Source organism: Salvia hispanica, chromosome 2, assembly GCF_023119035.1.
Source record: "Salvia hispanica cultivar TCC Black 2014 chromosome 2, UniMelb_Shisp_WGS_1.0, whole genome shotgun sequence".
In the NCBI taxonomy this organism is placed as follows: domain Eukaryota; kingdom Viridiplantae; phylum Streptophyta; class Magnoliopsida; order Lamiales; family Lamiaceae; genus Salvia; species Salvia hispanica.
Window position 1 is genome coordinate 16,348,410 of NC_062966.1, and position 27,259 is coordinate 16,375,668.

Here is a 27,259-nt window from a genome sequence, read left to right on the forward strand (position 1 = left end):
TGAGGCATCTTCTCTTGGGGTAAATTCTGCAACCCAAATCCAAGTTTTGTTGACATCCAATTCCTGATAATACTTCCAATTCTATAAACAAATCAACAATTAAGCTTGCAAAAAGTTCAAATCCTATAACAAAAGTAAATATTGGAAAATCAATCTTTCAAATGAGTTCACATCTAATACAATTGAATCATCTACTGCAAAAATATGGTAATATGGTTGCAACAGAAGCAAAAATCTCACGCCGTCCGCGTTAATTGATTGATTATTAGATTTCGACTTCGTCAGCTTGTCTGCCGTCACTTTAGGCGACGGCGTCCGGCTCCCTGCTGTGGCAGCTCTTCCGGCGGAGACATGATCGAGCTGCCACCACCTCGTCGCCGTCATATCAGCGCAATCGCAGGCGCAGACGGCGCTCAAACATGCGCTACATGATCGCTGCAAGCTCAATTCACAGCTGCCACAGCCTCTGTTGTTTCACCCTACGTTTCGAGACGGAAATCGCACACCGGCGCATCCGCGCCGCGTCACCCCCACGGCGGGCATAAGCTCTTCTTCAGCACTCCCCAATTGATGCCTCGCCGCTCAATTGCGGTCGAGATTGAGAGGTTTTCTTCTCTGTTTTGGGATTTTCAGATCGAAACCCAATTTTTCTCTCCCAACAATGAATCAACATTTACCATTCTACCCTTTCATATTAAATTAATCTAAAAATATTTATTGTGTGGCAAAATCTGGACCACTCATTAATAAAAATGAGTGGCTGATATTGCATCTCATTTCTCAATTAGCCTAAATAATCTCAATTGATCACAATCCCATATATATATATATATATATATATATATATATATATCAATTTATTTACAATTTATATAACTATTAAAACACTAATATAATAAGGGTTTCACTGTAACACTACTTTAAATACAGTTTCCTTCGTCCCTCATACTTCATCAATTTTTTCTTAATTCTTGTGCTATATTATATTTATATTTTTCTGAGACGGATGGAACAATTAAATTTTATGACTTGAGGCCAGGACGTGGAAATGGAATAATAAACAAAAAATACAAAATTAATCAACAAATCCAATTATAAAAATAACGCATTCTGTTCTATTGGAAAGTAATAATGGCGATTTTCCATAATTAGATAATGGTAAAGGGGATAACAAAAAGTACTAGTACGAGATACGAGGCGGGAGATGGGATAACAAAAATAATGGGCTTTCGACGTGGCATGTTCCCATTGTGTGAAGCAGAATAATTTATCTTTTTCTGAGAATAAAAAACTAAATTTAGAATTTTTTGTTTGGAGAAGAAGTTAGCAATAGCATGGAGATGAACAAAATGATAAAAACCGCAAGGAATAGGATTATGATTATCCTAGAACTAGAATAAGAATAGTGAACACACAAAAATGGAGGCTTGGTTCCTCATCATCGTCTCACTCTGCGTCGCCGCCCTACTCAAATCCACACTCACCCTTTTATCGCCGCGCACCAAGCGCCTCCCGCCCGGCCCTCCGGCGCTCCCCCTCATCGGCAACCTCATCTGGCTCCGCAAGCCCATCTCCGACCTCGAGCAAGTCCTCCGCCGCCTCAAGCCCCGCTACGGCCCCATCATCACCGTCAAAATCGCCCACCGCTTCTTCGTCTTCGTCAACGGCCACTCCATCGCCCATCAAGCCCTCGTCCAGCACGGCGCGCTCTTCGCCGACCGCCCTGGCCCCCCGGTCACCAGCACCTACCTCAACGCGCCAAGGAAAACCATCAGCTCCTCTTCCTACGGCCCCACGTGGCGCCTCCTCCGCCGCAACCTCACGCAGGAGATCCTCCACCCCTCCCGCGTCAGAGGATACTCCGCCTCGCGGCGCTGGGTGCTGTCTCTCCTCATGGATCGCATCCGCGCCGCCGCCAACTCGGAATCCTCCGTCAAACTGGTTGATCACTTCCAATACGCCATGTTCTGTCTCCTCGTGCTGCTGTGTTTTGGGGATAAGCTCAAGGAGGATCAAATCAAGGAGATCGAAGCGATTCAGCGTAAACTCCTCGTCAATTTCCAGAGATTCAACGTTCTCAATTTCTGGCCGCGGCTAGGGCGCATCATCTTCCGCAAGCGATGGCAGCTGCTGTTTGAGCTCCGCAAAGAGCAGGATAGAATCCTGATTCCTCTCATCAGAGCGAGAATTGAAGCGAAGAAAACGAAGAAGACGAACGAGGAAGAAGAAGATGAATTGGTGGCGTATGTCGACACACTAGCGGATCTAATTCTACCGGAAGAGAACAGAAAGCTCCACGAGGAGGAAATCGTGAGCTTATGCAGCGAATTTCTCACCGCCGGCACCGATACCACATCAACAGCACTGCAATGGATCATGGCGAATCTAGTGAAGCAGCAGGAGATTCAGGAGAAAGTGTACCGGGAGATAATTGGCGTGGTGAAGGAGGATGTGGTTGAGGAGGAGGATCTGCAGAGGATGCCCTACCTGAAGGCGGTGGTGCTGGAGGCGCTGCGGCGGCATCCGCCGGGCCACTTTGTGCTGCCGCACAAGGTGAAGGAGGAGGTGGAGCTGGAGGGGCACAGAATCCCCAAGGATACGTATGTGAATTTCATGGTGGCGGACATGAATTGGGACGCCAAAGTGTGGGAGGAGCCGATGGAGTTCAAGCCGGAGAGGTTTGTGGCCGCTTGCGAGGGGGAAGGTTTCGACGTGACAGGCAGCAGGGAGATAAAGATGATGCCGTTTGGGGCGGGGAGGAGAGTGTGCCCGGGATTCACAGTGGCGCTGCTGCATTTGGAGTATTTCGTTGCGAATTTCATACGCAGTTTCAAGTGGGAAGCAGATGGTGAAGTGGATCTTACTGAGAAGCAGGAGTTCACCATTGTCATGAAAAATCCACTGCGTGCACGCATCACTCCCAGAAACTAAAATATGCTTATTTATTTCTGTTTTACCTTTGCAGTAGGGTATTGATAGCACTAGTTTTATTCCTATGAGTATTAAGAAACCACATTTCTTGAAAAGAAAAGCAATCAAATCTATAAAAAACTTGTGTGATGAGTCATGTAATAATACATCAAAGTAAGTTTTTTCTTAAGTATGCTTTGTCTAAAATGTTGAAGAAAAGCAAGTCTTGTCATTCCAACTTGAGTGCCGCAAAGGTCTCCGCCACATCCATTGCAGTTTCAATGCGTGATGCATCACTCCCCTGACATCATGACACAAGCCACAATCAGATTCGACTATATGCAACAAAACATACTGCTTCTTGTTTTCTACAATACTACTACTTCATTTTCATCCGTCTCAAGCTGCTTGCACTATTTTTTGGCGAGGAATTAAAGAATTGATGTTTAAAAATTAAGTGGAGAGAGAATAAAGTAGGTGATAGAGAAAAAAAAAGAATAAAGTAGAAGAGAGGAAAGTTTTTGCCAAAATAAAAAAGGTGCAAGTAGCTTGGGGCGGGGAGTACGATTCTTGAAGCATTCAAAAATATGTACAGTACTTAAAGATTGCTCATGCATCATATTGGTCTCTATATTTGACTTATTTTAATCATAATAAGGGGTGATCAATGGGGCTTTACTCACCTGCCCTTGAGCAAGGCCTCCTTTTCCTCCGCCTCCTTTTCCACTTATCAGCTCCAAAACCTTCTTCAACCATTCCGTAACGTTTAACTGCTTGTACTTGCCATCTTTCTCTGGTACACCAGCACAAACAAAAGCCTTGTTCACTGTTTCGTCTCTGCTAAAGACCATCACTGCAATCCCCTATATAAAAGACAAGGAAATCATATTAAGAGAACCAGGTGTCGTGAACAGGTAGGAAGTGGTTGATAATTTGGGAAATAGGAAGTAGCTCATAATTTAAGTAGAAAGGCGCTGAGAACCTTCTGCTCCATGACTTTGACAACTGCCTCACGAATGGCAGTAGTATCAGAACCAACATCAACAAGTGAAATGCAGTAGTTCTTTCCATTCGATGAAGCACCTTCAGCTGTTTGTATTGCTGCTTCAATGGCTTTCCGTGTGTGTTCTTCAGCTATCTTCTTTTTGGCTTTAATGACTTGGCTCTGACAAAAACACAGTTTTCTGTTCATTTTCTATATCCCAATGAACTTCTATAGTATGTCATTAGACGATCAGAATACAAGAGAGTCTACTAGATAGGCACATAAACACTTGACAGAGAACAGGATTAACAAATTGTCTATGAGAAAATAAAAACAATTTATTTAAGAATCACGAATTCATCATCTAGTAAGTGACTTGCATTGATTTTCAAATGCAGATGGAAACACCCTGCACATACACTACCTAAATTCGTTTCTCAAATAATTTAACGCTTCACAGGTCACTGTGGACAAGTAAGATTTATGCTCAAGAGCAGTAACATATAACTCCACTAATACACAGCAGACTTGGGGCTGAGAAGTACCTGAAGCACAGAAATTTTTGCCTTGAGATCCGCTTTTGTTGCAGAAGGGATGGATGCTCCTTCCAGACGACTATTCAAGGATGTTACTTTCTGAGAAGTAATTAAAACAAAGGTCAGCTCAATAGCTCATAATATCAAAAGTAGGACATAGAAGATATTCATTTAGTAATGAAAAGGAAATCACGTCTTCAAGAACATGCCACTTTTGCAGACAGGTTAGAGTGTTAATTAAAACTATAAGATACGGCAGGTGGAATTGAAGGAAAGTACGATTGCATGTCAAAGTTTCAGGCACTAAGACAAGCAAGGGAAGTAGTTATCCAACAATCCCACACATAGCAATCGAAACAAATTTTGAATCTAAAACCCAAGAACCTGCTCCAGAATGCTTCCTTCAGTTTTGGATGCTTCATTTATTTCTTGTTCAAGTGATGACGCCAGTTCAAAAGCTTTGAAAGCATAATCCAGTGTGACTGCTGTAATTCTACGAATTCCTTTAGCAATTCCTTCCTCGGATAAGAGTGCGAATGCTTTCGCATCCCTTGTATTTGATATATGTGTGCCTGAACAAGCATGTCGACTTTATAAAACCCAGAAAAAATCCATGTAAGAGTTAATCAAAGTCCTTTATTTACCTCCACACAACTCAGCAGAGATTGATAACCATTCCTCACTTTCAGGATTTGCAAGTAAATCCTCCACTTTGCGACCGACTGATACAATCCGAACAGGATCAGGATACACCTACAAAACAAAGAGAAAAAAATTAAGAAAGAAAGATTAAAAACAAAACAAAAATGGCCAGAAAATTCAGGCAAAATGCTATGAGGTGATCTTCAAGAATAAAGATCTTCCTAGCTCTTACCTCCCCAAAAACAGCTCTTAGACCATTCACGCGTTTTGCATCAGCAAGCTTGGTTTCCTTTGCAAAAACATCCAGTTCAGCCTTAATCTGCTCATTCACTATGGACTCGATTTTTCTTAGTTCCTCTGGCTTCACAGGCTTCCCTGTATTACATTGAGGGAGAATCAGTTACCTAATATAGGGAATGGAAAAACATAAACAGGAGAAACTAAACAGGTAAGCTGACCATGAGAAAAGTCATATCTCAGCTTCTCAGGAAGAACAATGGATCCTTTCTGGTCTACATGGTTACCAAGTACCTCCTGCATTTATGACAATGTTTTGAAGGTTAATCTCAAAAATAAAACAGAACCCATGTAGAGAGTAAGTTTCTGTTCTAGCCTTACCCTTAGCGCAAAATTCAACATGTGTGTGCAGGTATGATTGGGAGCAATCAATGTTCGTCTATCATAGTCAACCTGCTCAGCCCCAACAAGAAAATACTTAAAAGGCAATCAAAAAGCACCTAATTTGTGTGTATTTGAACAATCATGATTAAATCCTTACGCATAAAATAATGTATCACCTTACAAACCACTTTATCGCCAAGGTAAAGTCTGCCGGTCTTTCCTCTAAAAGAACCAATATGAATAACAAACCCACCATAAATCTGAACATTGCTCACTTCAAAAGCTCCATCAGGGCCTTCAATTATTCCTGTATCATGTATCTGCAAGACAATACGGAGTGTTAAGTGAATACAGAACTGTGTTCCAAACACATGGGTGATTTCGCATTTGCACAAAAAAAAGCCAAGGATAATTATGAAAGATAAAGAGAAGAGAATTATAATGCCCAGCACAAATGGAAAACCAACTAAATCCATGCAAGAAAACTCTATCTAAGGATAATGACTTATATATTATGGTGTTCATATTTGTGTTTTGCAGACCATTTCAGGAAATCTTGTGTTCTAGTCTAAAATAAGTAGTTAAAAACAACTCAAGTTCATCCAAACAAACTTCAGCCTATGATCCACCCATCCATCAATCTTGGGTAACAGCAACATAGCAACATAAATACTGTGAGTTTTATGTAATTATTTTAATTATTTTAACTAGGAAATAATCTTTAAAAGCAAATTTGAGGTAATAATCTTCCACCACAACAAATTGAAAAATGTACTGGACATATTCAGCTTCTGAAAAAATAAACACATAACAAGCTGACACTATGAAAAGGTGAAAATCAATAAATAAGTGCTATATGTGACAAACGAGATAAAATCCACAGCAGATTGATTTCAGATGTTTACCTGACCACCTTGCTCAGCATAAAAACTAGTAGTCTCAAGGATCAAGCCAACTTCTTCACCAGGGACAACACTTTCAAGGAATTCACTCCCAGTGTAAACGGCTTTAATCAGACTTGTATGGTCCTAAAAATTAGAAAGAAAGAAAAATACAGCTCTAAAATGAATTATTTATGGCCACAAAACATAATGATACCAAGATTATTATGTAGGGAAGTAGCAGAGACACAAACTGAAAAGCCAATTTTGACTTATACAGTTATACAGAGTAGCAACTAGCAAGAATGATTGAGTGCAGCTAATTGAATGGTCACAAACCTGAAACCAAGTAAATTTGAATGAGTCATCCGTAGCAGAAACCCTTTTCTTGTGCAATGAGGAAGTAGCATCGGCATCCATGGCAATAACAGCACCAGCTTGCTAGAAAATGAACAGATAACTTTTAGCATAACCATATTCAGAGGAAACATAACCTTTAGACTATCAACTTCAAGATACTTCTTTCAGTGCATCAATATCAAGAACTATTCTCTTTTGCTTATGATAATTAATTAATTTTACAGCAAGAACATACTTTCAACTTCGAGAACTTTGATTGTGAGTTTCTTAACGAATCAATAGAGTATGTCCCTGAAGAAGAAGCAATTATCTATTTATTTTATGTAGTGTGCATTATCACCTTATTCTGTGCATTCCTTGACCTTTCTCGTGCTTTATTCATAGCTAGATTAAAGCCTTCCGAATCCACTGTCAAGCCTCTTTCTTCGGCCATCAGCTGATAGACACAAGTTTTTGGTCACAATCAAAAGAACAAAATCATTAACACACAGAAAACTAAAGAGGCAATCACCTGCGTCAAATCCAATGGAAATCCATAGGTATCCCACAAGTCAAATGCATCCTGCAAATTGCAATTAAATAGAAACTTGCCGTTAGAGGCTAAAAACCAGTTTCCTGATTGCAGCTAAGGCTAGTAGACCAAATGTATTACTATATAGTAGACATTTGCAGGATACCAGTATATCACAGCTACACAGATTTCAGCTTTTCAATTATATCTGTACACAGGATTATTGAGAATCAACAAACTTGGGGCAAGAGCACAAAAATGACCATGTGGAGGTAGTCCCCTAATCGATGAGAACACAAAAGAAAGTCAATAAGTTTTCAACCACCCTTCTATGCATTGACATGGAGAGTAGAAAATATAATTCCAATTCTCCTTGATTAAGTGAGGAAAGGAAAACCTAAAACAAATTGAAAATAATTCTTATGATTAAAGGAACATACTCCCTCTGACCCAAAAAAATAGTCCCCCTTTAGGTCCGTCCACTTCTATTTTCAGAAACTTTTTCACCACGCATTGGTCCAACTACCCACTTCAACTACTTTTTATCTTTCTTTGTCCTACTTTACCAATTCCCCATTAAAACTTGTGTTGTCCCTTAAGTCTATATTTAGGGGGCAGGCAGAGTACTAAAAAATCACAGACTCACAGTATGTGTTGCTCGAACACAGTAGCAGCATATGATTGATATATACAACCACATACTCATGTCTCATAGTGGGTTAAATGGTTGCTGACTTGCTGCACATGGGAGAATGAATACCAGGAAGTCTGTTTACAGCTTAGGAACTACACTTATTACTCTTGATAAGTGATTCTTTTCATGTATCAGGACATTTCAGTTAGATTGCATCTAATAAATATGGAGTTCCATGCAAGGGCTCTAGCCAATCACATAAACAAATCTTTTGCCACTGACAAGCAAAACGTGTATTCGACTCCTCTACTCAATCAAATAGGTCGTGAAAATATAGTAGTCTGCTTTCTAACTCAAGACATTGAACAACAAAAGAAGACTCTTTCGGGTGACAACAAAACTGGCTAATCACTTGCCTGTCCACTAAGCGTTTTCCCTTGGACTTCTTGAGCAGCCTTCTTAAATTTCTCAATTCCCTGTTGAAGAAGCAGACCAATGTATTAGAATAGATTCATTATTTCTATTAGGGGATCTAAACTCAGTATTTAAACATAAACTATGTCAGTAGTAGAAGATGGCTAGAGAGCCATGTCATATGTTTGAGAATTGAAGCTGATATAACCCAAATAAACAGGTGAAGACATAGATCGGTTGTCTGCAAATAAAACTGAAGCTGCAGACTGGCCAGCCAATGACCAAAATGAGAAGCATAATAGAAGAAGATAAAGGAAATTAATGAACATACTTTAGTCAAAGTCCTGCCAAAGCTAGCCTCTTCATCCGCAATGATTTCCCTAATCTTAACGGCATGTTCTTTCAGCTCCGGAAAAACATCACTCATGACATCCACCACTACTTGCACCAGCCTTTTCACATAATAATGTATTAGAATGAGAAGTAACAAACAAACTCGATTCTCCATTATGCAACAAAATATGTGAAATATACGAATAAGGAAATGGGAGGGGGTATATAGTGAAATACCATGACAACCGATAAGTGCAGTACAGAATACAAAGGATATATTATGAGAAAGAAAAACAAAACAAAATTGAACAATTTGGTAGATATGTACCCATTGAAAAAGCCTGGCTGGGCTTTCAGAACTTCAGTACCATATCTGACAGCTCGTCGAAGGATGCGCCTCAACACATATTCGCGTCCATCATTACCTGCAGATCAGTATATCAGCTTATCACGCCATCTAAAAAGATTCACATGACTATCATTAGCTGCAACTATATAATGACATTCCTCAAACAAGTTCAGAAATTCAGATGCTAAGAGTTCAGAACTTATGGTATTGCAGGAAATATGAATAAGAAATACACAATGTCTCAAGCAAGCCAAATTACAACTTTCAAACTAGTACTTCACCTGGGCAAGAACCATCAGCAATGGCGAATGAAATCGTTCTAATATGATCAGAGACCACCCTGTAGGCCATGTCAACCGTGTCTAGGTCATCAGATCCAACTTTCCCAGAGTATGGGCGGGCTTTAGTAGCCTAAAAGGATTAGAAATTACTTAGTGAACACAAATACCTAACACATGGATGGTCAAGTAAAAGAATAAAGGAGCTTGGGAGCAACACCCCTTATTTTTTTCGGCCATGTCTTAATGTATCATAACATATTTCACAAGCTTTAACGATTAAAACATGAAAAACTTCTTAATTATCTAAAATGATTCTTCAGACTGAAAAAGGTTAAATTTACCAAAACTGGGATATTTCAATTTACCTGTTGTATTGCATCAAATATAGGCATGAATATATCAGTGTCGTAATTGCTCATCTTATTTTGAAGAATAGAAGTTAATCTTTCAAAACCCATCCCAGTGTCAACATGTTTCGCCGGCAGAGATTTCAGTACTCCATCAGCTTCCCTGTTAAACTGTGATGTGCGATCAATTCAGTTGCTAAAATCATACCAAAAAAATACTCCTTCCCCACCCCCACAGAAAAGAATAAAGAACTACCTGAATAAACACAAGATTCCATATTTCAATTACTGTAGGGTCATCATTGTTCACAAAGGATGCAGCATCACGTCCACCAATCCTATCAAAATGGATTTCAGTACAGGGTCCGCATGGCCCAGTATCCCCCATCTCCCAAAAGTTATCCTATTATTTCAAAGTAGCATAAAATTAGGAAATTCAGTGAATATACATATTAGAAATCATTTAGCCTGCCAAATTTAACTAAATGCAATGTAGAGCACTAAATATACAAATATACATACAATAGGCACATTAATGAACCATTATCCTCTGTTCATTTCTTGATTTTTTTCTAATGTCTATCTATCTTAGTGTTGTCCTCCAAATGCAGACATGTCCATGCTGTTGGATCCACCGATTATGCCACTCTTTCCGATCATGGCATGACAGTTTACATCAATATAGCTATGAAGTATGAACTCAGAGACACATAGATAGATACAGCTGTATATGCATGCACACTTACAAATAAGTAAAATCATGCGCGGTGCAGATGAAGTGAAGGAACAAGAGAAGACATCATACTTTACAACCAAAAGGCAAGACACGGTTGGGAGGAAGAACTTGGAGCCACTTATCCCTCGCTTCTAAGTCAGCAGGAAGACCAAGTTTCTCATCACCACCAAAATAGGTCGCATAAATTCTATCTGCAGGCAACTTATATACCTGTTCCATAGTACAACAAACCAAATTTAAAGTGAAACCAATAAAATACCGAACAGAAGAACAAAATTCATCTCGACAAATAGAAACCACGAAGGAAACTAGCCTTGGTAAGAAGCTCCCAAGCCCATTCAATGGCCTCATTCTTGAAATAGTCCCCGAAGGACCAATTGCCAAGCATCTCGAAGAAGGTGTGGTGGTAGGTATCCTTACCCACATCATCGAGATCATTATGCTTGCCGCCAGCACGAATACACTTCTGAGTGTTGCAAGCACGTTTGAGTTTGCTTAACTCCGTATTAGGGTCAGCTGTGCCCAGGAAGATCGGCTTGAACTGATTCATACCTAACCAATACAATCAATTAATCAAACACACTCCGGCAACAAATGAAATCAGCATCTATAAGTTAGGCTGCCTTAGGATCAAATATAGCTACTCCACTTCAAATTCAGTATTAGGTTTTCAATTAACACCAATTGTAGAAAGCACGCATATTCGAGAAGCGAGAATTTACCGGCATTAGCAAATAGAAGAGTGGGGTCATTATGCGGAACAACAGGGCTCGATATCCAATTGACGTGAGATTTGTCCTCGAAGAATTTGATGAAGGTTTCCCTAACTTTCTTCGCCGGCCACTCGATTTCAGTAGCCTGAGACCCCATAGAAGGCGTTGATGATGACGCCTCTGCCGCAATAAAACCGGTAGAGGTGCTGTAGAAGTGAGCCGGAAGGAAGAGCGCAAGACTCGGGAGTGTGGTAGTAGCAGCCGGCGGCCGATGAGGGCGAGGTGATGGCGGCGGAAGTTTGAGAGCTCTGCGGGCCAAAGAGGAAATGCTCCAACTGCTACCTTTGATAGTGTAAACCCTCATCCATTCCCTTTTTTGCCACCCTTAACTATATTTATGTGAGTCTAGTATTTTGTAACCTTTTCCTTTTCCTTTTCCTTTTCCTTTTCCTATGTTATTGAATTGCTGAATATTGCGCTAGCTTGGCGTGAAAAAATAAATATTCGTTCAGTTAAAATTTTCTCAAATAAATTATGTAAGGATGATTTGGTGTGTATGACGCTCGAATATTTAAAAATACTAAAAGACGAAAAATATATGAGTAAAAGAAATAGAAGACGAAGACTATTCAAGTAAAAAAAATAAGATTATAGGAGACGAAGACTATATACTACAAGTATGTTAGTGGGCTCCAACCTCCAAGAACGCAATGTGACATGGAATATGTTCAGATTCCAGATTCTATTTTAATGAGTCAGTGGATTCGATCCCAATTGGAGTCTTGTAGGAGTTCATAAAAGATATATGTCCATTCAAAATAAAATGTTTTTATTCTAGATTATTCAATTAAATATGATATCAAGTGTTTGCTAAAATAAAATAATTTTATTTCTACTTTTAACTTTTTTATTTTACTTTTCTTCACATAACTCAGAAAATAGCATTATAGAAAATCTCATGCCTAAAAATAAATATTTCATATTTTATAGGACGGAAGAAGTATATTAAGTGGCGTTCACTAGGTTAGACACAATAATATAAAAATATAATATAGAATAAAGTTAAATACTACTATAATAGTTATTTAGTCACCGTGTGAGATGAATAATCTTCTTAAGATTATCCACGATGGATACCCTAATGAGAGCCCTAGTGGTTGTATCATCAGCAATCCTATCTTTCTGCAATTGTAGAGCCTTAATGGATGATGTCCTATCTTTTATCTATTTATCATTTAGTATTTTTTAACTTTGTTTATAATTACTAAAATGAGAATAGAGAAGAGAAAGTAAGGAGTAGAGAGTATTGGTGTGTGAAAAGTGAAGAGAAAATTGGATATTTATAGTGGTTTACTTTTAGGGTTTAAAGAATTAAAAATAAATAAAAAAATAGAAAAAAGTCGGATCGGGCTCGGGCATCGGGCTGCAATGGATGCCCGATCTCACGCCCAATGGATCGGTCGCGACCGATCAGTCGGTCTTCGTCTGGCGCGCCCAACTCATGCAGTGGGTGCCAAACGACGCCCGAGCCCGATCTCGGACGATCGAGCGTGAGATCGGGCACCCATAGTGGATGCTCTAAGTGCTTATTTGGTAGCCTAAATAAGGCTAAGACACACTCCGCTGAGTTATCAAGCTTATTTGAATGTTTGGTAGATGAGATGAGGCGTAAAGCCTATTTCGGCTTGCTGAGGCTCGAAATGAATTAGTTCAAAATGGTGGATTATTTAACCGACCATTTGAGTGAGATAACATATCCATCATCTAGATATGATACAAAATGACTAAAACACACTGCTCTTCCAATTGAATTTGACGTGAAAGTGAAATTTGATCAACAATTTTAGGGCCTTTCTCCAACGATTTTAGGGCTTTTCTCCAACAATTTTTTCATTTAAATTTAACAAGAAATTTGATCAATTATATCAAGTTTCAAAAATTAGGGCGGACAAGCATCTTCAATTCCCGAAATTAGGCTCGACGACGCAACCCAACACGACCTCCTAGACAGCCCACGGGTGGCGGTTCCCATGTCGGCGTGGTGGGTGGTGCTGTAGTACGTGATGTGCGGGTTGGCTGATGTGTTTGTGGTGGTGGGGATAAGGAGCGTGCAGCGAAGCAGAATTTTTGTTGGGTGCTTGGGGTGTGAGCAAGGAAGAGGCGCTACAAATCCTACTTTTTTGGGTTGGAGAGAAATGGGGAGAGTGGGGGAGAAATGGACGAAGATCTTGAAAAATTTAATTTCATAGGGTTAAATTAGTAATTTTAGGCTTTTATCCTGATTTTTATATTTGTTACCAAACAATATGACTAAATTGTTTATCATGAATTTTATCTTAATTCTTATCTTAAAGCTCATTTTAAATAATTATATTGTACTAATTGTTAGAGTTAAAATATTGAAAGCATCTTTCGAGTGCTCGTATATGTAATAACTCTTTTGTCCAATTTTACCATTTAATGAGAAACAATATTTTGTTACAATGTGTTTTGCTTATGTATTCTTTATGTATTTATGAGATGTTGAAATGTGTTTTCCATTTAAATGCATAGGTTAAGCAAAATTAGTCTAAGTCTTCTGCATTGTAGACTAGTTGTGAGCGGTGTTCACAGTAGGTAATTTGTCGGTTCTTGCAGAAGGAAAAATGTTTCACAATCTATATAGGCTTTGACTAACTATCGTGAAAGGTTGCGACGTCAGTCCGAAAGTTTCCTTACCTAAGGAGATGAACGAGGTCGGTGTGGTATAAGTGAAATGATCAAACAGTGAGATAAGTCTTCCTTGACTATTTATTGAAAGACGAGGTTTTGGTGATTGTCATTTCTTAATAATTGTTGACATAATGTTAAGCATACGATATTAATTGAAAATTACTTTGACCTATCAAATAGTAAGGGTATCTTGTTGCCCAAGAATCACGATCGATTGGGTGGTGATCATTAATGCTTAAGTGATGCTAGTATTGTTATTGCAACGAATCGTGTGCTGAGAGAGGCTAATCTGATAATATCCTCAAGAGATGTTTAGAAAAAAGTTTTATTATTCAGAAAACTGGCTAATTGAAATTTATTTCATGAATAATAAATAATGTTTATGGCTAGACCACTCTTGAAAAAATATAGTATTAATTAATAAAGGTCAGATAGCAGACTTGATATTAATTAATGAATATTTAGATCCCTAACACGGGAAATGAATAAATTAAAGAGGAAGTCCCAGAATGCTCGTAATTTCGGTTTTGACGAACAGACAGTATTATATATATATATATATTGGATTATAATAATATCTAAGTTTGGGCTTGGATTAAATTAGTTTTAATTTAATTAGTGAAAGTCCGAACTGTGGCCCAACCCAATCCTCCATAAATCCCTAATCTGACCCAAAATGATCAACTTAATATAAAAGGGATAAGATGAGAAGACATATTATTTAAATACTCATTACTTTCGTTCTCTCTGCAATCACAAAGAGATTGAAAAATAACGATTTCTAGGATTCTTCAACCTAGAGATTTCTGTGTTCAATTCATCTTCAGCTTTTGAGAATTTGACGAGCTTTGCCACACAAATGTCAAATTCGAGTTAAAGGAAACATATCAAAAGATTCGTGGTTGAAATTCATAGAAGAAGGCGATAGAATCCAATTCTTGATTTTTTATGGTACGTTATTTTATTGTATATATATTCAATATAATATGTGATTATATGCTCAATCATGTTTTATTGTTTAATATCTAAATATTGTTTAATATCTAAAAAGCATGTTTAAATATAAATCTTTCGATCAAACTAAACAAATCTATTGCGAAAATCAATACTAACCTAATATGTCTACAAAAATGCACTTAAAGTGTATTATAAAACATGACAAGATATACTGTCACAAAAAGTTTCGAGAGAAATGGCAACCATACAAAAGACGAAGAATAAATATAGAGAAACGTCCTAAACGGCTAGCCCACGTAATCATGAAAGACTGCATGGAAATATATAGTTGGGCTTAGTTTTAGAGTAAAAAAGATAAAGACAATGGGTTTGGCCCAATAGTTAATTAATTAATCATTACCAATTAGATAAGTATGTTCATATTTTTAAAATGGCAAAACAAATACTCCCTCCGTCCGCGAATAGGAGTCCAGTTTTGCCATTTTGGTCCGTCCGCGAATAAGAGTCCCGTTTTGCCATTTTGGTCCGTCCGCGAATAAGAGTCCCGGTTCATTATTTCTATAAATGGTAAAAGGCCACAAATTCCACCAATTCATTCCACTTCCATATCATTTAAAACTAATATAAACAAGTGAGACTCATTTTCCACTAACTTTCTTTCACCCACTTTTTTTAATATTTCTTAAAACTCGTACCGGAAATGAATGAGACTCTTATTTGTGGACGGAGGGAGTATTTTAAATTGTATCCATAGAAATATTATGCTACAACACATCTCATTTATTCTTATATTATTTTTATAATTTTGATGAAAGGGTGATAGAAAATAAATTAACAGCCTAATTACTAGTATTCAAAATTGGTGAGAATAGGTAAACATGTGAACCTTTTTCAAGGAAGATTGGAATTATTACTTTGGTACTATTCTTGTGAATATTTATTTAAATAAGGGAAATTGGTCTCTAAAATCATGAACTTTGCCCAAATTTTGGTATTTCCCATGAACTTTGAAATTGGTATATAATATCACGAACTTTGCATTTTGTTTGGTATTTCCCATGACATGTTTATTACTATATTTGACTAACTTACGAAGCTTTTATCATACTTGACACAATTAAATCAATGTGGTTTTCAACGTGACTTTTTATGCTACATGTTATGAACTTAAAAAATGGTTTCAAATATTATAAAACATATCACGGTTGCCTATGTTAAATAAGATTTTGATGAAAATATCTTATTTGAGTGAATTTGGGAAATACCAAACAAAATACAAAGTTCGTGATATTATATACCAATTTCAAAGTTCATGGGAAATACCAAATTTTGGGCAAAGTTCATGGTTTTAGAGACCAATTTCCCTTTAAATAATTTCGTATGTCATAATGTGGCTACATGAATTTTTGTTATATGTAAAAAATGCATACAAATGAATTTCATTAAAAATGTAAAAAATTAGTTTAAATTATATATATGTTATGTCAAAAAATAGTCAAACATTTTTTAAAAAGAGATGCCTTGACTTTTTGCATAATATACTTAACCATTATATTGAACAGCCCATACTCACACTTACGAAAAAAAGTCAAAATCACATTTGTAAAATGAGGTTGGATTCTGCTTTCAATAATTAGATCTAAAATTTAAAATGGCGTTGTTTATAAGTGGAATATAAATTGTTCATAAGATATAAGGGTTAACTTTGAGTCTTTCATGTCATAATTTAAGTTATAAGATAAGTCCACGCTACACTTCGCATATATTTTAGTTCTCGTGTTGAACATAACGATGCATTTTGGCTATCTTCATCTAATTTTCGGGATGCATTTTGGCTATCTTCATCTAATTTTTGGGAAATTGTGTACTTAATCTTAATATTGACGGATTTGGTGAAAGTTTTAGAATGATCTACTTTATCCTTCTCTTTAAATTTTTGTGAGCAAACACAATTAATGGTTAATTACAATTTACAAAGGTTTATTATTTTTTCTTAGGCTATAAGATAATTTGCAATTATAATTTAATTCAATTCCTAAATAAGGTTTCACGAGGATCCGAAAATCATATTTGAAAAATGGCTCTATAGCCTACACATATTTACTTTAAAATATTTCTCTTTTTTCATAGTCCAATAACCAATTAGTATGATGTTCATGAGTTGTGCTTTTGTTAGGATCTTAAATTTATAGGGAAATTTATCACTAAAACCATGAATTTTGGTCAAATTTTAATATTTTCCATGAATTTTAAAATTGGTCTAAGAATATCACGAACTTTACATTTTGTTTGTTATTTCTCATAGCAGCCCAAATAAGATATATTCGACAAAAATCTTATTATACGTGGACAACTGTGAAATGTTTATAATATTTTAAATTACTTTTTAGGTTTGTGACAAATAAGATAAAAAAACTATGTAGAAAATCACGTTGACTTAGTGGTCCCAAGTAGAATAAAAAATGCTCGGAAGTTGGTTGGATATGATGATTGATCTGCCATGGGAAATAACAAACAAAATGTAGATAGTACACCAGGTGGTATTGACAGTCGTTGGCCGTGAAGTCAATCGCTGGTGTTAAACCATCTAAAACATCTTTGAAGAGGGGGGAAGAGTAGAGCACGTTCAAGTCGTTGGATCTGGCCGTACCAAAATATGCATGCCAAATCCATAGGTGGAAGTCGGCGACTGCTTTTAGGATGTGTATCGGGCCGTTGCCTTTGTGGCCGCTTACGTGTGCCCCCCTCCAACATACCAGACAATTTTTGTACTTCCAATGCATACAGTCAATGCTGCCAAGCATGCCGGGAAATCAGCGGTGTGCTTCGTGAAGATGAAGCAGCTGCCGACAATCTTTAGTGTTGGGTGCCTAAAGGATTCATCACCGAATGTAGTGCAAACGTTGGCTCAGACATTTTTTTACGCAGTCGATTCCACCGGACTTCCCCACATGCAAATACTCGTCGAAAATATCTGGTGATTTCCAGATAGCAAGTTGTCGGATGGCGCAAGTACACTTCTGCAGAGGCGAGAGACTTACCCGACCGGTTACGTCTCGCTGTGTTTGGAAGTATGGATCACGGGCGGACAATGTGTTAGAAATACACATAAACAAGCGTTTTGACATGCAGAAACAACACTGGAAGTAATCATTTGGGAACCGTGGCTCGTCACAAAAATAGTCGTTCACGAGCCTTTCATTGGTTCCCTCATGATCACGAGTGAATAGCTACGAGTTTTTTTCGGTTGCAGATGAAGGGGGTGGCGTCAGCGGCAGCGACATAATATTATTGATATTATGCTTGTTCTTCTTGCTCCGCTTCCGCAATCAATCGGCCTAGATCATTCAGATCCATTTGGAGAATTGTACGAAGAAATATGGGAGAAGTATGAGTGAGAGATAGTTTGATGTAAAAAATGAGTGATGAATGAGAGTATTTATAGATGATTTGGAGATAAAAAACAATTTTTTTTTTTAAAAGGTCATAAACGACTCAATTTTTTGGAGTTTTTTTTTTGTATTAAATTTAAATTTTTTTTTCAGAATTAAAAAAATGTATTTGAACGAATTAAATTGACACCGAATCACGGGGGCGATCGCCGCCTGTCCTGTGCATCCGCCCACCGAAAGAGCACAAATCTTAGCTAAGGCACGCCTGCTCCTACGGCAGGAGCGCAACCTTGTGTAGACACGCTGCCGTGCTAACGGGGTGATCATAATTCTCAGCTAAGACTGCGTTGGGATGCTCTAAAAGCCAATTGGCTGATGAATAGTGTGAATGCGGTTAATGGGTATATTCGTAATAGTGCAGGGTAGGGTGGGCTGATGGATCACGTGCCACACAATTTGCACGTGTGAGAGGCGATGGGCTGCGTTAGTCACGCAATCTTGCTGTTGACACGATAACCTTTACCCATTCTTACGGCTATGGAATTCTAGTAAAGAAAATAGGACATATTAATTAAATGCTATTGCCCATAGCCTTGAAGAAAATATAAACTCCTATATAAATTTAATACCTATACTACTGTTCATTTTAAGTAAAAGAATCTTCGAAATATACATGAAAGAATATATTCCATTTATCAAACCAAATCAGATTAATTTTGCTTCTAATTCAATCCGCGTATCATTTTCCAGAATATATTAGCTGCCCACAATTATCATCTCAATATATACGTACGATATACGGATGTATGTATAGGTCGACATGTATAATAAATTATATACGAGAGTTTTAATTTATTTTATATATAGTATATATATAGAGTAAGAGGAGGAGAAAGAGAGGTGGAAATATAAGGGCAGATTGTGTAATCTGTATTTTCTCGCAGAGAGAGAAATATTTTTGGGAGAGAGAGGGGAAGAAATTGTTGAAACTCGGCAACACTGCCAAAACCATCAAAAGCCGATACATGCCTTCAGTAGTAAACTCTCCTCATATATTTCCTTCTGATTTCCGGCAAACATTCTCGCTGCAGCAAATCCCACAAGTTTCTGTATTGGGGATTTTTTCCAGATCTTTTAATTATATATGTGAATTCCAGTGAATGATTTTCGATATATCCACTCCAAGCTCTCTAATTCCAATCCAATTTCAGCTATTAATCAATTAATCATCACACAGTAACACAGAGGCAAACAATTTCCATTTTCTGAATTTGGCCTAGTTTATTATCGCTTGAGCTTTCCCCGATTTCGATAATTGCTTGGATAATTAATGCTTGATCGACCGGGGGCAACCCGCCGATGAGAAATCGGAGGCAGCGGACTCTCCAAGACATATGCGATGTCACTCCCACTCTATCTCAGCCGCAGGCATGTTTTTTTGATGTCCTTTTTGAAACCTAACCTTTTAGGGTTCACTTGATTCCTCACATTTTGATTTCCTTTTTTTTAATTACTTATTTTGCAAATCTCTGGCACGCTCATTGCTGTGGTTGTCTCAAGTTTCAGTTTTGATTCATTCGATTGTTTGATTTAAATGAGATATGCGATGAACTTGCAGATTTTTGGGCACTGGATTTATCTCTACACACGAATGCATGCCTTACCTGGAATAGTTATAATTTGACAAGTGTATAGAACCTGTTACGCCACTTAAGTGTAGTTGTGCTGACGGAGTCTTTGGTGTATTATGTAAATATATATGCTCTGGTTGTGTTATTTTCTCTGTGCTAGCGGTTGGACCTTTAGTTTTCATTATTGTATTTTTATGTGTTCGTCAGATTACCCCAGTATTGAGAGGAAACCTTAGGATGCAAGGACCAAGTGATGAAGCAAATTGTGACTCACTGACCAATATGGTGAGATAATATCCGGTAAACACTTTTTGCATCATGTCCTGTTGCATTTGCCTCTTTTGCACTTCTGTCTTGCTCTTCCTCTTCATAGTTGCCTTAAATTATCATAGAGTGCTCATCTTTTTTATTTTTTATTACTGTGATGGTCTAAGATGGCTCATCTTATTAAGCTTTTGAAGGTTTGTGATGAGAATTAGAGCTCTTTGAATGTTATTCGAAGAATACTTGTTTTTTCTCATTTGGCATGTGCGGTTACACATCTTCTGGATCTCTCTCTCAGTGCTGATAAAATACTTTAGATGTTTCATAATTCTTTTTTCATTTGATGTTGATGACAATGGTGCATCTATATACTTCATGCTAGCAGTTGAACCAATAAATGTGCAAGATGTCAGCTGTGCACTGCATTTTGATCCTACTTTCTCCTCCGATGCTTCCAGCACGCAATTGTTCCGGCTTAAATTATACTCCAAAGTTAACTCAGTTTATTGATCTGTTAATTTGCCAGGTGACATCTGAAAATAGCAGCCATTGCTCCAGTAGAAGCTCAAAGGACCATTTAGGGAAGCCTAGGTCTTGCAACGTGTGCTCTGCTCCTTGCTCTTCCTGCTTTCATATTAATAAGGCTCTACTGAAATCAAACAATGAGCATGGTGGAGAAACCTGTGCTGGGAATACTGAAACTGGGCAATTAAGCATACTGAACACTGTTGGAGGCATGGATTCAACTGCTGATTCCTTTTCTGAAAATGCAGCAGGCAAGGCTTCTTCAAGGACTTCCAATGCATCCGATGGCCGGAGATCTCCAGAAGGTCATGATGATTGCTTGTCATGTGTCAGTGGAACTGACGAACTGTTGAATAGAAAATCTGATACGGAAGATAGTGGGAATAAGTGTAATAAGCAGAACAGCGGAGAAATTTTTAGGAAGATGTCACCTAGTAGCTCACAAACTGGGACATATTCACAAAATTCAGGCACAGTAGGAATTAATCTTACAAAAAGCACTGATGATGCTACTGACATACAGAAGGTTCGGAATACCTCTGAAGCTTCCAATGGTAAGAACTTACCACATGAAGAAAACCCAGTAAACGTAAAGGATGATAGACCTTCAGATACTAAAGTAGAGCCGTTGAAGGGTTCAACTGAGCATTTAAATTCATCATCACCTAATGGTGTGGCTTCTGATGATGTTTGTTGTGATCCTCCAAAAATGATTTTGAACCCCACAGAGAAGAATAATGACATGGAGATTGACCCTCAACCTGCTGATGAGAGTGATGACTCGGATATGGTGGAACAAGATGTAAGAAAGTGGTATACAGTCCTGTTTCATATAGTTTGATAATGTGGCCAATCATCATGTTTTGATGGTATTAATTCTACCCATATATATGGAACAACAAAAATGTTCATATTTCTGGGATCTCTCTGATAGACCTATAGTTTGTACAAGCATGACTCATTATGGACTGACACCCCCTTTTGAGTTCATGAAGCCTGGAGATCACGAAACTAAATATATATGGGGTGGACTAGCACTTGTGTTCATTTACATGGTTATTTTTCTGATGACCATTTCTAGACCTTAATTTTCCAAATAGACTTTAGATAATTCGAAGCACTTGATGATTAAAATCTGGTCCTAATATTGCTATTGTTCCTTTTATTTTGAAAAAGTTAAGTATCACTTAATGTCGACAAGATGCTTCTGCTATTTTTCTACTGGTATATGCATATATGAAGACTGTTGAAGATTTGAGTTGTTTATAAGCAAGATATTGCACCATATACAATTTCCTCATGTAATTACGTCTTTTCATACATGTGTCTGTTAATTTTTTTCTGATGAATAGGTGAAAGTCTGTGATATCTGTGGGGATGCGGGGAGGGAGGATTTGCTTGCTATATGCTCTTGGTGCAGTGATGGAGCAGAACACACGTAAGTATTTGGATTCTTAAGAGATTTTAACCATGTGATTTTGCAAAATTGTGCATTTGAAATCATTCTTGTTTTCCAGGTATTGTATGCGGGAAATGCTGGAGAAACTCCCTGAAGGTGAATGGCTTTGTGAAGAATGCAATACACTGGAGCTGGCAGGAAAAGGAAAGCAAGAAAAGATTGGAAATGTGTATGAAAATGAGAAAAATAATTCGTCAGGTCGAGTAAGTGAAAATTTAAATAACTCTGATGTTGAGGGACGCAGAACAAAAAGTTCAACAAAAAATCCTTCTAAAAGGCTTCGAGATGACGAAGATGCTGAAGTTTCTTCTATTGCCAAAAAGCCTGCCCTTGAGTTGACAGTTAGGTCGCCAAAGACGTCCAATTCCAAACAAGCTGTTCTTTCTCGCATGAGTTCTTTAAAGAACTTAGACAAGGTCAGACTACGGTCTCCAAATCGTTCTACTTTAGACACAATCCCAGCTAATGATGTTACAGAATTGGCCAAGCCTTCTGTAGATGCACGAGGGCTCAATTTACGAGGTAACAATGCGTATTTGGCCAAGCCTTCTTCTTTGTCTTACTAAGTTGGCCATGGAGTGGAAGTGTAATCTGACCATGTTAAGTTAGTCTTTCATGACTTGGTTTCCACGGGCAATCATCTCAGTTCATAGTCCTAGATTATTGACAATTTCTTTCCGTTCTTGCAGGTAATTTATCAAAATCTAATTCTTTCCATTCTCTGAATTCAAAACCAAAGACCAAGCTCGTAGATCAAGTTGTTATTCAGAGGCAGAAATCAGCTAAGGAACATAGTTCTTTTCATCTTAAAGAGGATGTTGTCAGATCTGTAGGCAAATCTATGTCATTTAGATCTACAAATTCCAATCGATCTGAATCAAAAATAAAGATGTTATCTCCTAGATCATCTAACACCCATGACGTTAAAAATACAAAAGAAAGGAGTGCATTTGAAAGGCAGCGCTCATTCAGAACAGAACATCCATCAAATAATTCAGTGATGGGTGCTTCCATGAGTTCGACATCACGCATTGATAAAAGACCATCCTTCAGGGCAGAATCATCTTCACTTGCCTCCCCAACCAATCACCAGGAAGTGAAGCCAGTACAAACTGATGGTAAATCAACAGCATTATCGAGGTCATTTAGTCTTGCATCTCGAAGGAATGGAGATTTACCCAGTACTACAGGTAGAGTTAGATTTCAGCTTTCTCAGCTGGTTTCTGATACTACTTATATAGTTACTTCATGATTTTTTTATATTTGTATAACCAGGTGAATTTAAGAGACCATCTAAACATGGCCATAGTATTCCTGTGGTTTCATCAGCCAATGGAGCTAATAATACTGAACAAAAATATAATCATACTAGCTTGAAGCAGGATCCTGCCTCACGTGATGTTTCTGAAAAGTTGTCTATTAGTGCTAGTGAAGGTGTATCTGATGGATTGGTTCAGTCTAAGGATTTAGCAAATTCCACTGACCGACCTAGGGAATATTCTGGAAGCCGCTTGGGCCCACCATCTATAAGGTCTTCAAGAGATGAAAGTGACAACCTGAAAGCTGCAATTGAAGCTGCTGTTCTGAGGAAACCAGGAGTCTACAGGAAACATAGAGCTTCTGGTCAATCTGATCTGTCATCTGCTCCAATGTTGGCTCCTGTAGCTTCTCATATAGACCACATGTCAAGTGCCAAAAGTAGAAAGCTATCTTCTGACGCGGAGCTAGCTGAGTGGCCTCCAATAACTCGGAAATTTACTTCTGACCCTCTTAAAGAGGAAACTCCCAATTGCATAAAGCAGCCCTTGCTGCTTCGTATGGAGGGTGCTTCTTCTGGAGTTCGAGATGGTGTCCATGTTGGCATTTCCTCGAGGGATGCACTCAGTCATGTTCCAGCAGTAATGCCTCTCTTGTTGAAATCCATAGCAATCCCTGAGCATGAATATATCTGGCAGTATGCACTTATCTCTCACTAATTTTATTTTGATTGTTTACCTCCAGAAGAGCTTCGGTAGTTTCATATTCTCCATCATCCTGAGAGCTGTGTGCTCTGTATGTGCAGGGGAAGTTTTGAGATTTGTCGAAGTAGTCAAACATTTGATTTGTGGGATGGAATCCAAGCTCATCTATCTACTTGCGCTTCGCCTAAAGTTGCTGAAGCTGTAAACAAATTTAATAACAGAATTATACTCTATGAAGTTCCTCGCACAAGCACCTGGCCTGCCCAGTTTCAGAAAAATGGTGTTGGAGACGATAATATAGCCCTTTTCTTTTTCGCTAAAGATCTTCAGAGGTAATATCTTTTTGTTTACCTTACACTTGCAAATAATCTCATATTAGTTTGATTGGTATTGCCTTTTATATCTAAAAGTTTGCCTCTTTAATGGTACAGTTATGAGAAAATTTACAAAGTTTTACTGGATAATATGATGAAGAATGACCTTGCTCTGAGAGGAAATATCAACGGTGTTGAGCTCCTCATATTTCCTTCTAATCAGCTTCCTGTTAAATTGCAACGTAAGTGGAGAAACTGTCTCTTTTTTCTTCTCAATTTGCACTTTTGCAGTACAAGTGAAACACCTGCTCATACATTGTAATATGACCTTTCCTTTTCCTGTGCCTGTGTTTGATTGCCCTTGTATTAAACATTGATTTTGATGTAAGGTGAAATGATCTCATACGTTTTGTCATAATTGATACATCTTTATGATATCACATTTCTCATTCAGGGAGTTCCCTCTGTAATGATTGAGCACTTCTAATATGGTGTGACTTGGAAGTTCTTAAGACTGGATTGGTCAGATGTGCCTGTGTTAAGTGTCAACCAGACAATGTGAACTACAATGATGCTGGCTTACACCAATGCTATGGGTTGTCCTTTAGTGTTATTTAACATAAAGTTGTGATATTAGAAACCTGGTTAGATGTTTATGCCATAGTACATTGAATGTAATAGTCACTGACTCGTGCTTCTACTGTTATGTGAGTGATGTTGCAAGCCACAGTACAATTTATTTTTTCTTCATTTACATGCAGGGTGGAATATGTTATTCTTCCTTTGGGGTGTTTTCAGAGGAAAGAAAGAACCTAGCCCGCAGCAAATGCCTGAATCCACAATTGCACCTCGAGATATTCCTCCGCCAATAATGTCTTTGCCTGAAAATAGATGCTCACTCACGCCTATCTCTGATAATGCAAGCCAGGATAGACATCCTGGGCTTAAAGTGCCTGCTTCAGAAGAGTTACAGGGAGTACCTAGTGTTGTTAAAAGAGATGTTGGTATGGATATATCTTTTCCGGATCAGCTTGGACATGGGCTAAATTCTAGTTCGTCATCTACAGCAAAAGGTGATGGTCCAAAGCAATGTGGAGGGTGGGGTTCTTATCAGGTACTGTCCATTTTTAGAACAATTGATATCATGCAGCTGGGCTAGATTGAAAACTATTAAATGATCATACTGTGGCAGACTTCATAGTTGTCTGATGTAGCATTATGCACCCACCCACCTTAATACACATTTTCCTTCCTCTTGTTCCCTTTTTAAGTTCCGAAGTTTTCTTTTTCTGGCTTCAGACATTGTCTTTCCTTGGTTTGTGCTGTAGTCTAACTTAGCCTATTTTTTCTGCTCTTTGATTGTTCATGGTAGTGAAAGGTTTTGACTTTGTTTTTTTGCTTGGCTAATGTTTACTAAGCTTTATTCTGCTGGCATTTATATTATTTCCAACAGGAAAATGCCATCAGTTCAGGGTGCTGCCCCCCTGTTGCTGTGCCGGGCCCTGAAGCTGGAAGGGACCAAACGCTAATGGAAACTAAAACTCCACTTGACAATCCATATTCACTACATGATTCCTGCGAATCAGTGGCTAGCACGCCTAAGGACCGCACATGTGAAGGAGTTATATTGGAGAAAACAGGTCATCTAGATGAGTTAAAGGTAAGAATGGATGCTATAGATCTATCAAGAGATGCAGAACTGCCCATGGAGGATGACAGGCGCATTACAGACCTAAATGTGGAGCCCGACAAATGGCTCTTTAGCCATAAAAAACCGGTGCTTCCTGGACCGTCATCTTCAGGGAATCATAATCTTTCTTCTGGAACTGGTTATGTGTCGCTCGGAAATGATAATATGCACAATGAAACTGTCAGAACACTTGAAAAAGTAAGTACACACAGACGAACACTTACTATATGTATACATGGCAATATAGTTTTATCTTAGACTTGTATTGGTGATGGTTTTGTGTCATAGGTAAATCATGTTCCTACGGTCTCATATGCACTGCAGAGTCAATATGGTGAATCTGATCTTGGGTCTATCCCTAAATACTATGAACATGGGCATGGTGAAAAGTTCTTCTTCCCTGTGCAATCACAGCCACCCAATCCCTGGAAAACACATCTACTGGATGATGATGGGCTGAGTGACAAAGCACCGAATCTAGAGCTTGCTTTAGGGGCCGAAAGAAAACCACAGAGTTTGGGCATTGAGCCGCTATTTCTTAGTAAAATAGATCATGAACGTATTCTGGAAGAGGCGAGGAAGAAGAAGGCCGAGGAGGATGTATCAGCGTCCCTTTCCCTTTCTCTGTCTTTTCCCTTCCCAGAGAAGGAGGTGGAGGCCAAAAGTGAGCCGCAGCTCATGTCTCAGAGGAAACATGTGAATACCTCTTCAAGGTTTCTATTTGGAAAATTGAGAGACAATTAGATAGTGTTGGGAAAATCATAATGCTGATTGGTACAGACAGGATTAATCTATAATTTTGCTAGGTATTTTCCCTTCTCTTCAGTTTGCAACTCCAGCAGTCCTAAACGGCTGGTTGTATATAAGTAGAGTATAGTAGCCTCATGACTCTTTGTGATATGAAATTTTTTTCTCTCAGCAGATTGCTTTTTATCCACTTTTGCATTTTGATGAAGGCTTTAGTGCCATAAACTAAAGTTATTTAGTTTTCTTTACAATTTAGGCTTCAACTCCGCACTTGGTTCATTTAATGAAAATTGTCAAGTGATGGTATGTTAAGAGCTGTTTCGAAATCCAGATTAACTTTAGATTTGGGGCCTA

The 27,259-nt window shown here is 38.2% G+C and overlaps 3 protein-coding genes across 5 annotated transcripts; 2 read left to right on the forward strand and 1 right to left on the reverse strand.

The window, feature by feature from the left end:
* Positions 1–1,328: 1,328 nt before the first annotated feature.
* Positions 1,329–2,964, forward strand: LOC125207457 (cytochrome P450 89A2-like). Its single transcript, XM_048106809.1, has one exon. It carries the CDS (start codon positions 1,420–1,422, stop codon positions 2,929–2,931), a length of 1,512 nt encoding a protein of 503 aa, XP_047962766.1. The 5' UTR covers positions 1,329–1,419; the 3' UTR covers positions 2,932–2,964.
* Positions 2,965–3,015: 51 nt separating this feature from the next.
* On the reverse strand, positions 3,016–11,632 carry LOC125207455 (alanine--tRNA ligase-like). The gene is made up of 23 exons (XM_048106808.1): positions 11,263–11,632; positions 10,854–11,092; positions 10,610–10,750; positions 10,061–10,207; positions 9,823–9,975; positions 9,458–9,587; positions 9,156–9,252; positions 8,826–8,946; positions 8,497–8,556; positions 7,447–7,497; positions 7,276–7,371; positions 6,915–7,016; positions 6,600–6,722; positions 5,871–6,014; positions 5,692–5,763; positions 5,532–5,607; positions 5,306–5,448; positions 5,076–5,184; positions 4,816–5,003; positions 4,441–4,530; positions 3,893–4,075; positions 3,594–3,773; positions 3,016–3,211 (listed from the first exon to the last, which is right to left on the reverse strand). Exons 1-23 carry the CDS (start codon positions 11,615–11,617, stop codon positions 3,140–3,142), a joined length of 3,072 nt encoding a protein of 1,023 aa, XP_047962765.1. The 5' UTR covers positions 11,618–11,632; the 3' UTR covers positions 3,016–3,139.
* A 7,596-nt stretch (positions 11,633–19,228) lies between these two features.
* Positions 19,229–27,076, forward strand: LOC125204034 (dentin sialophosphoprotein-like). 3 transcript variants are annotated; one of them, XM_048102574.1, is made up of 12 exons: positions 19,229–19,742; positions 20,153–20,230; positions 20,736–21,536; positions 22,087–22,172; positions 22,252–22,715; positions 22,883–23,383; positions 23,469–24,147; positions 24,256–24,486; positions 24,586–24,710; positions 25,230–25,582; positions 25,922–26,356; positions 26,447–27,076. In XM_048102574.1, the coding sequence occupies exons 1-12, from the start codon at positions 19,674–19,676 to the stop codon at positions 26,900–26,902; spliced, it is 4,278 nt and encodes a 1,425-aa protein (XP_047958531.1). In that variant the 5' UTR covers positions 19,229–19,673; the 3' UTR covers positions 26,903–27,076. The 3 variants fall into 3 exon arrangements, with proteins under 3 accessions (XP_047958531.1, XP_047958532.1, XP_047958533.1); XM_048102575.1 differs by having other exon boundaries at positions 26,483–27,076; XM_048102576.1 differs by lacking the exon at positions 19,229–19,742 and having other exon boundaries at positions 20,153–20,245.
* Positions 27,077–27,259: the final 183 nt, after the last annotated feature.

Excerpts from the sequence above, each read along its gene's own strand:
- LOC125207457 (XM_048106809.1), top strand. The coding sequence starts at position 1,420 with ATGGAGGCTTGGTTCCTCATCATCGTCTCACTCTGCGTCGCCGCCCTA.
- LOC125207455 (XM_048106808.1), bottom strand. The coding sequence starts at position 11,617 with ATGAGGGTTTACACTATCAAAGGTAGCAGTTGGAGCATTTCCTCTTTG. Across the intron at positions 10,751-10,853 it reads CTTGGGAGCTTCTTACCAAG|GTATATAAGTTGCCTGCAGA; the intron begins GCTAGTTTCCTT and ends ACTATGGAACAG. Across the intron at positions 9,976-10,060 it reads GGAATCTTGTGTTTATTCAG|TTTAACAGGGAAGCTGATGG; the intron begins GTAGTTCTTTAT and ends CGCACATCACAG.
- LOC125204034 (XM_048102574.1), top strand. The coding sequence starts at position 19,674 with ATGAGAAATCGGAGGCAGCGGACTCTCCAAGACATATGCGATGTCACT. Across the intron at positions 21,537-22,086 it reads CGGATATGGTGGAACAAGAT|GTGAAAGTCTGTGATATCTG; the intron begins GTAAGAAAGTGG and ends TCTGATGAATAG. Across the intron at positions 22,716-22,882 it reads ACGAGGGCTCAATTTACGAG|GTAATTTATCAAAATCTAAT; the intron begins GTAACAATGCGT and ends CCGTTCTTGCAG.